This window comes from Leuciscus leuciscus (assembly GCF_965113295.1).
Source record: "Leuciscus leuciscus genome assembly, chromosome: 1".
NCBI classification, from domain to species: Eukaryota; Metazoa; Chordata; class Actinopteri; order Cypriniformes; family Leuciscidae; genus Leuciscus; species Leuciscus leuciscus.
This window is the reverse complement of record NC_138725.1, coordinates 60322409-60335575: the sequence shown is the minus strand read 5'-3', so window position 1 is coordinate 60335575 and position 13167 is coordinate 60322409. Positions and strand designations below refer to the sequence as shown.

The following is a 13167-nucleotide window of genomic DNA, read 5'->3' as shown; positions in this document are numbered from 1 at the left end:
CCTGTGTCTAGTTAATTACCTCAAACAGAAACAAAACAAAACCAAACTAAAAACTCAAACAAACTGAACAATCCTGACAATTTCAACCCCTTGCTGCCAGAGAGACGCTGTAGACCTCAGGATGCAACTTATGGTCAAACAATCGTCTCAATCATTTTTCTGTGGTTTTCATAAAGCAGCATTATCTTAATCATTATGAGATGGATAAAATCTCTCCTTATTTTATTATTATTATGCACCTGTGTGTAGCACAAATGGGCAAAAAAATATTGAACAAAACAAATTAGCAAAAAAGGTACATGAAAAAATTGCTGTAAAAATTAAACATTAAGTCAAAGCAGAGAATGGCTATGGCTTTATCAAGCATATGCGCTATTTGGCAAGCAAAACTAAATCTAAAACTCAAACTCACAAATACAAAGTCTATTAATTGTTAAATAACCTAACCCCAAAAGAAGAGACAAAAGCCTTATAAAGGGAGAGAAGGACAAAATCCTTTCAGAACTTTATGTAATTCAGATAGTTCTTAAAGAAATGATGAGTCACTTTTCTCCTCGCGTCAGCTTTCTTCTGAGCCCTGAAGTAAGAATATTTCCCCCGAGACCGATGTTTCTGGTGGCCAATGGAGAAGCCTTTACAGGAGGCAACCAACAGCTGGCCAAGTCCATCCATGAAGAACTCTGAGGAAAGGCAAGAATGCAGAGGAGGAACATGTCAAAAAAAACAATGGCGCAAAATGATGGTCAGGAAAGAAAATACCATGTTACATGAAGTTCATGAATTTTTCAGGTGTTTTATGTGAAAATATTGATCTAGGAACTAATTGTATATAATTTGTATGGTTTATGATAATTATTTTGAGGAATATTTCTGATATAGAACTAGTTCATATGAAACATTACAGTATACTAGAAGGTAATATTATCGATTTATCAGCACTGACACGGTCGGATGAGAACAACATTCAAACTGAATTAAGCTGAATAAAGGCACAAACTGCAACATTGACCATGTTATCTAACTAAATTTAATAAACTTGAGCTGAATAACAACACTACTGCCTTCTGTAGAGCTTCTTTACAGCTGAAATTTAAGACATTTCATAATTTATGCATTTTACATTTAATACTATTATTTTTCTTTTTATTAACATGAAGCTGCTTTGAAAGCTTTTGTATTGTATAAAGCGCCTGGCTATATAAACAAATGTGATTTGACTATACATTAATAGACTATACACTAGACTATACAGTAATAGACCAGCATGAAATAAAATAATTTCAATAATGCTATAGTTTCCAAAAAACAATGCTCAGCCTTAAAAGACAGATACACACTGGATGTAACCAGAAGAAAGAAACCCGCTCTCAAATGTGTTTACAATAACTGACAAAATTTGGGGAATACTTACCAGAGTGACCTATTCTTTTCAGGAACGGGTCAAAGCCAACCTTTCTCACGGCATCCGTCCGACCCAAAAAATAATTTACAACTCCATCTACTAGAATGCAACCATCAAAGTGTGGAAGTGGCTGATGAAATCCTCCTTTTAAACGGCTTAGGCAGCCGCCCTCCACTTCATCTCCCTCATCATACTCAAAACTGAAATAATACTGATTACCTGATACCTCACCACCAAGCTAGACAGAAAAAAGGTCAAAATCAGAATGGATTCTTAATCACTTAAATAAGTAAAAGTTTAATTAACAAACTGCATTGCTGCAGTGCCATGTCCTGTGAATGCCTTTCCTCACAACAGAAAAAAACAAAAATGCTTACAATGTCCAGTTCTGGAACCGCCTCCATAATCTCTACAAAACTCTCAATCCGCGTCTCACTCAAAAATACAAAGTCATCATCAACCCACAGGAAGTATTTGGTGGTGACTTGTGATACAGCCAGATTCCTGCCTGCAAACCAGCCCTGAAAAAAATCAAATCATCAGCAGCAGAAACAGTGATGCTGTGAATAGTAATCAATAGTCACATATCAGCTAACAGCAGGGCAGAAAATGCCAATAAACCACTGTAAATGTAGAAGATTGGTTTAATCGAGCTTTTTGTAAATGCAAATCCAGAATATTTTGATTTGTGTGTTTGGTCCGAATACTCGATTCTGATTTGGCTGGAAGGTGCTCTCTCAAATCGTGTAATGCACAAGTATAGTTCCAGTCAGTTAAATCGCCGTTCTATATGAATGTGCTTGCCTTCATTGAAGCACACACACAGAGATTAGAGATTGCGCTCTGTACACACATTCAGGAGCACAGAAACTTCTTGTCCTTGCTGCCCTGCGACTTTTTACAAATAAAATAGATTCACTTCTTGGCAACAAGGTAACCTCTCTGTTTTTGAAGAATTTAAACTCACAGCTTCACACCAGGACCGTTCACCCCAAGAATGATGATAAATATTAATATAAATAGAGCTTGAGTGATCGAATGGAATTCAAGCGTAGTTCAGGCAGACCACTGATCGCTAAATAATATCAGCTGATGCTCAGCTGATTTGTTACTCCACCTACTCTAATCAACTATAGTATTTAAGCTCATTCAACGAATGCTCCGCAGTCTGTCGCACAGACATTTACACCCACCTCCACCCCTTCACCTTCTAGCATGTTCATAATAGAGCAGTGGATTCTGTATAGAAACTCTATTTCAGTCAGGACCACTTCGCCAAGTATGGATAAATAGATTTATTGCGATAATATAGCATACAGTTAGTGTTGGCGGTATGGATCTGTTCTGGGCAAAACTCCCACGCCTGTCCATGCAGCTATGCCTGGACAGAGCGGGAGAGCAGCAAGGCAAACCCCCCATGGGGTACAGAACAGAACCAGTATATGCATGATTACAATTCTCAATTACATGAGTTGAAATGAGCAATTACATGTGAAATACAATACATAATAGAATATTTGCCAAGATTACCCTGTAAAGAAAACAAGTGATCAGAAAGATGAAGGTTTGGTTAGGAGGAGTTGGGGTTGGAGGAGGGAGTTTAGATGCGAGCAGCAAGCTATGTGGGAAATGCTGAAGGAGTGAGATTTATGTGTGCCGCTGAGATAGATGTCGACACTGATTGGACCACGTCATGAACAGCTGGCTATCAGCTGATGCGGGCTTGGCTGACGTGGCCTGCCTGAACTAACGCGATGCTTGATGTATGTAATCATTGTATCTCCTTCATGTAAACATTTGGTTATTAAAAGGCTTGGGGGATTTGTGTCTCAAGTTTGTATCTCAAGCTGTCTAGTATGGCAGCTCAAGCACCTTAGAGCATAAGCCTCTCGTCAAATCCAAAGATTATCAATAAATTTCATTCTCAAAGTGGTCCTGACTGAACTATAACTATATTGGTGTCCACACCAGCGGATGATATTGTTCTGTTTATAAGAGCGCGCTGTAAAGATTTGTCGTCAGCCGCTTTAAATGCTCAAGCTCTTTAAAGCAGGATGGATTATGAATGGCTATAAATGTTGTTTATCGGCTGGAAAAATGGTTCCAAAAAAGTGATTCCAAGTATATTGTTCCTCTGTGCCGCTATTGTTAGAGTTGTGGTGTGAACTCTGCTATTCTGTAGAACGATTTTTGGAACAATTTCTTTATCGTTATCATAATAGTTATCGTCCTTAGTGTAAACAGGCCTTAAAGGTGCAGTATGTAAGAATGAAACGGTTTATACCGAAATAGGTACTGCATTCGAATTCAAAATATCGTCGTTTCTCCCGCCACCTGCTCCTCAGACTGGACGGCGCTCACACGGGTTGCCAGTTTGAGTGAGCGTAACTGGAAACACACATTTCAAAGTAAAATAACTGGCTGTAGAAGTGTTTTTCAGTGAAACGAGTATGTTTCCTCAATATATGCAAACAGATAATGGTATCTTTTATGCTAGTATTAGTGTTAGCTATTATTAGTAGAGTGAAAAAGTTACATACAGCACCTTTAAGTAGTTAGATGCTTCACAGACACTCTCTCTCTCTCTCTCTCTCTCTCTCTCTCTCATTCAAATGTGCTTTATTGGCATGACAATTATTTGTTGCCAGCTATTTTGACAATAATGGCTGTATGTTGAGTTATTTCAGGGAACAGTAAATATATACTGCTGTACAAGCAGCACATTGACTACTCTTAAATCTATCCAAGTTTAATTTCTATAGTATTGTCCCTTGAGAAGATATACTAAAAGTTTGCTGAAATGTGTGGGGTGTACTCTCTTTTGTGAGATACTGTAAGCAATTAATACAATAGATATTTTGTGACACCATATCTACATATCAGAAGTTATGCATCAAGTGAACGCAGAGACCTTAATACTTGGTAGACAATACACAATGACGGTAACATTTGATGGATCGTTTTTGTGTTTGAATGTGTCATTTTGAGTAGAAAATGAACTCAAAATGGCAAAAAATGGCAAGTTACTAATCTTAACAATAAAAGCAATGATAAAACGGTGTAAATACAGCTGGAAAACATTGAAAAATCAACTGCAATAATTATTCAAGGCCCAGTGCATGATGGGAACACCAGTATCAGAAAAGTTGAGTAATTTTACTTAATTTTAAAATGTTGATATTTACGCTTTCATTTCTACACGCTTGAATTGAGTCCTAATATAGAATTTATTTTATTCTTGCCTGAACAAATTTTTTCATGTAAATTACATTGGTTTTTTTCTGTAGTATTTACTTCACAAAATAATTGTTATCAGTGATGAGTGAGTGTGTGTGAAGCTGAGCACATTACTGATTAGTCGACTCCTCCCTCTTTTTGTGACAGACATCAATGTATCTTGCTGCTAGTAGGATGTAGTCTCTTTTTTCACCTAAAAAATGTTGAAGTTGTGTTTTGTTGTTTAATTTTGTGAAGTTAGGGCAAAGTATTTCAAATTTTGTATAAAATGTCCCTAATGTCCTCATAGTTGGGACAGCTGGTGAGGAAGTGTTGCTCTGTCTCCACTTCTCCCTGGTTACAGTACGGGCAGACGCGTCTCTCTCTGGGCAGCCAGTTCTGTCTGTGTCTGCCCATCTCTACAGTCAGAGTGTGATTGCTCAGGATGTACCTCGTCATTATTCTTCTTAATTTACGGTCTTTCACTGCACTCAGGTATTCTGCGGTTGTGTAGTCTCTATTTAGGGCCAAATAACATTCAAGTTTACTTTGTTTTTCTGTTGTTTCAGTCCAATAAGTCAGGTAATTTTCTTGTTGTGCTTTTATAATTTGGTTGGGCCGGATTGTGTGGATGAGGGTGTCAGTGTCCTGAGGCTCATTACTGTTAGTCGTGTTAGTCTGTTTGTGGAGCCTCAGGACCATATGAATGAGGGGACTTTTCTCAGTGTTCATTTCATGGTTTTTAAGGGCTTTAAAATGTTACATGTTTCCAAAATTTGATGGCTCGTTTGTCAGTGTGGATTAGTAGGGTATTGGCCTAATTATGCCCTGCATGCGTTGTTCGGTGTGTTCCTCTGTACTCTCAGGATACTCTTACAGAACTCGGCATGCAGGGCTTCAATCGGATTTTTGTCCCATTTTTTTAAATTCGTGATTTAGGAGAGGACCCCAAACTTTGCTGCCATATAGTGCAATAGGTTCTATGACTGATTGGAATATTTTGAGCCTGATTTTAATTGGTATTTCAAATTAGATAGATTTTTTAATGGCATAGAAGGCCCTTCTTACTTTCTCTTTCAGTTCATTCACAGCCAAGTTGAGGTTTCCATTTGCACTGAATTTCAAACCAAGGTATGTGTAGTTTGTGGCATGATCAATTTTGGTCATACCAAGGGTAAAATGCATGTGCCCTAATAATCTTTAGTCAAAATAACTTCCTCTCCCTCTTGCAGCATTCCAATCATTTCCAGATGGACAAAATCAAGTCCCGCCTTTCTTTTTTTTTTTTTTTTTTTTTTTTTTCTCAAGAAGCCATTTTACTTGGACATCACGTCACAGTAGGTAAGAAAAGACCATCACAACTTCCATTTCATGCCAACTCTAAAGTGTTCAGAATGCTAGATCTAACAAGCCGTAAGTGATGAAGATAACCGTCACTTTTACCATTCCAGTCAAATTTTGCACTGGTAACATCAGGGGTGCCCAATCCTGCTCCTGCCGATCGACTGTCCTGCACAGTTCATCTCCAACCCTAATCAAACACACCTGCCTTTAATTTTCAAGTGATCCTGAAACCCTTAATTGGTTGCTTCAGGTGTGTTTGATTAGGGTTGGAGATGAACTGTGCAGGACAGTCGATCGGCAGGAACAGGATTGGGCACCCCTGGGTAACATCAATGACAGCTTTAACTTGCTGGCAAGTGATCATGGTACAAGTGGGATATCACTTATGTGGTACACACAGAAAACTGGTAGAGAAGAAGTGTGTACCTGCGCAGGAGGCATGATGTAGTGCTCAATGTTGTTTCCAGACACAGGTTCAGGCTTCAGGCTGTCATCCGCAACAATGATCTTGATATTTGGGTAAAACTTCCGGATACTCTGGATAAGGACGTTCAGCTCCTTATACCTCAGAAAGGTTTTTGTTATTATGGTTACCTGTGAGTTAATATCTGAATTGTGAGAGAGAGTGAGAAGTAGGTTTGACATTTCATTGGTTTATTGGCAACTTTATAGACATTTATGTATACATTTGTTACAACCAGCACATCTGATGCCATGGTAGCATGCTGTTTTGTAGTGTGTTTCACTTTGTATGTTGTGGACTTACCGTTTCCTGGGTCATAAAGAACAGGAACTGATGGTCTCCTAATCATGATGGGAAACATGGCCTTATGGTCCTCAAAAGAGAAATGAACTAAAGAGAAAATGTGGTTTGACAAATAAATGACTAATCTTGAAAATAGTGAAGACTCTTTGAACAAATAGTAAAGATATAACCATGGCGAAAAATTGCTTAGAATGGGCTGTCACCATATATTAAACTTAAGAAATAAAGTCACCGTAAAACAACATTCACAATTCATTTTATTCTGTAAAATTATGCATTTCTAAACGCTTTATGCATTTCTTAAATTGAACACTTTGCATGAGTGTCTCTCCTGTACTTACCCAGGTCTGATGTTCTGACATGGTAGATAGTGCTGGTGTAAGTCACTCTGGACAGCAGATCATTGAGTTGTGTGAGGCTGCTAGATGAGATGCTCAGTTCACTCTGACCCTGTCCATCCACCTGCTCTCCATCCAGAACATCCTCTACTGAGAGCACTCCACTCTTCACACTCAAAGACACCTGCAGACATCATTGTGTTTAATGCAAATGGAGTGTGTTCCCGCATGATAAATCAATTTTCATAAAGGATTACTTAGTCAACTGCAATCAACGCCTTGCTCACACACCAAGCCAGTAAAAGTTGAATCCACACTCTTAGGAAAAAAAGGTTCAAACTTCTATTTAGAACCTTAAAGGGTTCTGGTCAGGCCCTTTATATATAGAAAGTTTTAAGGGTTCACCTTATAGGATAATTTTATGGATTTAGTTTTAATAAAAAATAGTTTTAATAACTTTTTTATTTTGATTAAATTTCATGAATTAGTTGGAGCCGATAGTGTTGTGGGCAGTACTTCAACATGTAGCGCGATTGAGCTTCGGGCGACCCGAGTTTGAGACCTTTCCCGATCCCGACCCCATCTCTCTCTCACCTCACTTCCTGTCTACTCCATATTATCCTATCCTATTGCAATAAAGGCTAAAATGCAACAAAAAAAACGTAATTAAACAACTTGTAAACTGCCACAAGACAAAATTTAAATAACCGGTTAAACATGAAAGTATTATGCAACCATTTAACCATTATTCAATTTAAATATGAATGTTAGTGATGAATGTTAGTGTTGATAGTTCCCGATCCCGACCCCATCTCTCTCTCGCCTCACTTCCTGTCTACTCCATATTATCCTATCCTATTGTAATAAAGAAATGTTAAACGAGGCAAAATAAACAGTTAAAAAGATTCAGTTAGGAAAATTCAGTTGAAAGATTCAATTCAAATATTCGACGGATATTCAATCGGATCTTTCCTACCCAATTCCTCAGGTGTTGGTTTGAAATTTTCGTGGTCTTCCCAAAATTATATAAATACTATTGTATTTGATGGATGGAACTGGAAATGGTAAGTTGTGCATGTTTTAGGCTATTTTTAATATGTTTTGTCAGAGTCTCAGACAATTTTTACACTGCAAAAATAAGGCCTATCTGGTTCCATTAAAAACATATAAACATCCTAAAACATATGTTTATACCTTGTAGGCAAAATTGCATAAATTTGATTAGCTTAAAGCTATTTAAAATACTAGTTGGCCCGTGAAAAAGATTGAGAATAACCTAACCCTTCTCTGAAATGTATTTTATACAATTTTGATTTATTTATTCTAAAACAAGGCCATAGGCTACTGAATGATTTTTAGCAATGTACTGTTTCGGCACAACCTTATCTCATATTTTCCTAATGTCTTTTACCGTTTAACATGGTATCGCGTGGATGGGAATATGCATGGGAATGATATGCAGATGCCGTTATGCATATAAAATAGCAAAATTTAGCTTATGTGCATAATGCACACTTTTAGGATGAAATATATGGAAAGTTTTATACATGAGGATACAGAACCAGAAGTGATCCAACCTGTTTTACGGGATACGGAAGTTTGCACTCAAAAGGCAATGCCAAATACGTGCACGCAGCCAACCCACCCCATTCGCCACCCCAAAATTATAGAACTCCATCAAACCTTTTTTTTTTTTTTTTTTTTAAGTGCAGACCAAACCCTTATAACTATTTGAAAGACAATCAGGATTTCAGGTTTCATACTTCAGGTTGTAAGTCAGGTTATAAAGCATGCATTGAAATTCAAAGTATTTGAAAGTAAATGAAGTATGAAAATTGTCTCATTTTTTACCCAACACCTAGATTAAAAAAGATTAGAAGGACAAAGGTTTTTTGTTATTGTTGAAACCAACCTTGTAGACTTGCCTCTTTTGTGCTTGAAGAGCAAGACCTTAAAAATGTTTGGTATTTAAAAATATTATAAATTACTTATAATAAATGAATATATTTGTATTAAATACATTTATATAATATAAATTATTATTAACAAAAAAACACAAAATAATAAATCAGGTTTTATAATGCTATGAAAAAAAATTATTCAGTAATACACACAGGAGCAAGTAATTGTGAAAAGCAACAAATAGGGCAGAGGTTACTGTTTTGAGCAACATTCCTAAACAGATTTCAGCTGCCACATACTTACCTGGTATTACAGATTTTGTAATTGGAGGTATTGTGAAACCTGTGATTGGAAATTGGAGAGGAGAGTTGGCTGGTGCAAGAATAAGGCTGTTCAAGTTTGTCCCCATTCTGAAAAAGACAAATGAAGAAAAAAGGTAAAAAATTCATGTAGTTATCACAAACAAAAAGTCTCTCTGGTTGAGGACAGACTTAAAGTGATAGTTCAGCCAAATAAAGAAAATTCTGTCATCATAAAATATCCTCTTTTGTGTTCAGCAGAAGAAAGAAATTCATACAGGTTTAGAACAACTTGAGTAAATTACAGAATTTTCATTTTTGGGTGAACTATCCCTTGTGTTTCTGGCACTCTTATATATATTATACTCTTACAGATAATGCAGGTTAAGTCAGTCCTAAACCAGTGATGAATATGTATTGCATGTAGGACAGACAAAAGAAGGTATGACACAAGAATGCAGTGAACAGACTGTTCTTGCACAACAGAATGCACATCTTTATTTGACAAGATACATCACTCCTGCTTAAATAAATAAATTAGAAAGCCTTATGAACCTGAGTTGGTGTTGCCTGTACTCCTCCGCTCTGCGTTTCAGAGTGTCTTTCAGCATTTTTTTTGGTACATGTTGTCTTGTGAGTGCAGCTCCTTTACTGGAACACGATGAGCGATTTGTTCTGAGAAACGGTCCAATATTGGGGTAACTAATTGGGATATATTAAAAGATCATTGAAAACATATGAGCCCCTTTTAAAACCATACATTTGTTCTGCTGTACAAATGTATCACTTACTTTGGTTTGATGAAATCAGGGTGAGGGCTGAAACTGTTGAGCAAACAACAAAGACACCTATTAAAACTGTTTTTATGTAGTGTATATAACAAATAAAGGGAAAAATGCAGCCTAATGCTTATGGTTGTAATACAATGAGTGTACTGCAAATCCAGCCTGGTCTCTTTATTAATAAAGATGGTGCAGGTATGACGTTAGAACCTGGACGTCTAATTCACCGCTGGTTCCTACAAGATTTTCCTATGGGTTTTTATAATGGGGTGTTTCACGTTATGAGAAAAATAAAGCCTGTGGTAAGCATTACTTGATGATACTTTGTTGTTGTTTTGCTACAATATACACCACACACACCCACACCCCAAGCTGTCTTATTTAGTTACTTATTAAAAATTTACATTTTCAAAAATGAACATAAGTGCTTCAAAATTTGCGTTTTATTGTTTCTTCCACGATAAAAAATAAAAAAGGTAATTACGACTTTTCATAAGGGAGGGTGAAAGGTTATACTTGTACCCATTTGCTATTACACTTTTCATGATATTCAAGGCCCCCATTTGGATAAAACCAATGCCCAGTGCACTGCCAAGCAGAAGCAAGAAATATTTAAGCATGGGGTGGCGGCAGCAGTTCATTATAGAAGAAGATCTGTAAGGACAAATACAGTAGTTAAATACATCAACTATTAGTTACACAGTAGCAGCAACAATAACAAAACTTTTTTTAAACATTACATTATGGTTGCAGTTTAATAGGCCTAATGTTGCAGTTCAAATTTTTTCTTTCATCAATAATGATGTTATTGGCAAACACATTTTACCATGAAGCCTATAGGCGCTGATCTGAGCACCCACGGAAGTGGCTAAGCGAGCGCCCATGGGAAAACACGAGATATTCTCTATTCATTTTATCCAAAAACCCATTCGGGATCCTCTCTTATTGATAGATCTCTTACATCGGGTCCTGGCGGTTCGTAACACAACTCAACCATTATAACATAACAATGACAAAAAAAGCTGGTGAACCTAATTTCACCAAGTACAACATGTTCCTGGATCAACATCTTTGTTAATCCTGGAACAACATTTCAATCAGATTTGAAGGACAATTTTACAGTTAATGTCAAGTTTAAGCTTACAACCAGGGTTAGGTGCTTCCACATCAGTGTTATTCACCCATCATTTCCCTCTGATTTTAGGGATAACTTATGGGTAGGTTTAGGGGTAGGGATAGAGTTAGGAATGTTGTTCCTGGGTGTCATTTAGCAAAATCACGGTGACCCACAAAAGATTTGTGCTACGTTCTATGTTCACAAACCACTGTTAAAAAAAGAAAAGCAAGCAAACTGTACGTGGGCATGGCATGGCAAAAGAGCACTTCCTTTTTAATCACTAAAGCTGTCACTGATTTTAGATTATCGCAATCTCACAGGGTTATGTTATAATAAATTAAGCTTTTGAGAGTTTGAGTTTTTGTTCAGTGCTAACTTGAACACCTCTGACTGGCCATTGCGTTCAAGAAATCAACAGATATGTTTATAACTGGCTTTTGCCATTGCTCAATGTTGCAAAACATAAATCAGCGTCATGAAGGTAAATCAAAGATGTTATGTTTGTATGTTCACATTATTCAACAGCTTAATTTGGCTTAGGTTTCTGTAATTTTATTTAAAAGTACAAATACAGTGCAATCAAATCTGTTTAGCTGGAATGTAGAATATTTTACACCATTATTATATTTATTGTGTTCTTCAGACAGGTATAAAATAATAATTATAAAGAGAAATAATAAGAGAAACATACCGTTCTGTCATTTGACGTTTAGTTGCTCTTTTTCTTTTTTTCTTTTAATTTATTCACTTGGCAGTTACATTATCTTCCATTTCTTACAAAAGAAACTGTTTCTACAAACTTGCACATGTTCTTCCAGTTGGCTTAGTTTATAAGGTCAGTGTTAGGAGGAGGAGTTGTGTCACGTTTTGGGTTTTGTTTCTTGTTCTTGTCATTGGCTGCGTTCCAGTCCACTTTTAGACACGCACTTGCGAACTTCCCTAAGCACTTCCCCTCTGGGGAATCCCTGCCGCCATTTTGAAGTGCGTTCCACTTCGTGAAGTGGACGAGGGAAGTTTATATGGACAGACCCTCGTTCCCTCGATTTTGACAGATGTTTACATTTAAAAAGAGGTTTCTGCCTTGGTCTGAGTATTTAGGGAGATGCTGAAGAAGGCTCGTGGCGATTTGTAGCTCAAATTAGCACGTGATGCTGAGAGTGACTCTAATGTCAGGTTTGCATCTTTTTTCTTTATTCCAGAGCATTTGATGTTTTGTATTTATTATCTTTGAACTGATTATGAAATCGGTAAGATACATTTACCTGACATAATAAATTGTAACATTTGATTTTATTCTGACTTGCTCTGAAATTGTTTTCCCAAGTAGATTAAACGGATTCGTATGTTACCTCAAACCTGAAATTGTTTTCCTAAGTAGATTAAACAGATTCTTATGTTACCTCAAACCTGCATCAGATTAGTGATGACTAATATTTGGCGCTAATTCAAGTGTAGGCCTACTTGGTTTTGCAAAGACAAGTGAATTTCTGTTTTGGGCAGCAAATGTGGTTTGACCAACCTAAATTTGGGTGTCTTAGCTCAGTTTTAATTTAATGTTACTTTAGATAAGTGTACGTGAGAAATCCCGGCATGGCCAATCCAAAGCTGTTTAAGAGAAGTAAAGTTGGTCGACTTAAATCTGTATTAGTGGCCATACCTCTACTGAAGTAAACGTTACTTTAAATTCAAGTGTATGCAAAAACCATGGGGGCTATACAAAAGTTTCTTTGATTGTGTAAGCGTGAATGCGACCATCTCAGGTATATAGCCAATTACCTCTGTTTAGTGACCGAAGCTGGCGAGTTTGTGATCGTGAGACCCGAGTAAAACAGAAGACGCGAGGACCTCAAAATCTACATAGTTTCCTAATCTGAGCGGGTAAAACATAATTAAAGAGTTAAAAAAAATAATCAAACATTCGCTCACTTTTAATGATGCCCAGATATCATTAAAACCTTTTTAATTTATGGAGTGAGATGAAATAACGAGGTAATGTAAAGA

The 13167-nt window shown here is 36.9% G+C and overlaps 1 protein-coding gene across 1 annotated transcript; it reads right to left on the bottom strand.

The window, feature by feature from the left end:
• Positions 1-11973, bottom strand: LOC309509364 (beta-1,4 N-acetylgalactosaminyltransferase 1-like). Its single transcript, XM_082184022.1, has 12 exons — positions 11858-11973; positions 10572-10703; positions 10059-10091; positions 9823-9969; positions 9272-9378; positions 8979-9016; positions 7070-7250; positions 6729-6815; positions 6389-6570; positions 1780-1923; positions 1412-1640; positions 1-680 (listed from the first exon to the last, which is right to left on the bottom strand). The coding sequence occupies exons 1-12, from the start codon at positions 11866-11868 to the stop codon at positions 499-501; spliced, it is 1473 nt and encodes a 490-aa protein (XP_082040148.1). The 5' UTR covers positions 11869-11973; the 3' UTR covers positions 1-498.
• Between the last annotated feature and the right edge of the window lie 1194 nt (positions 11974-13167).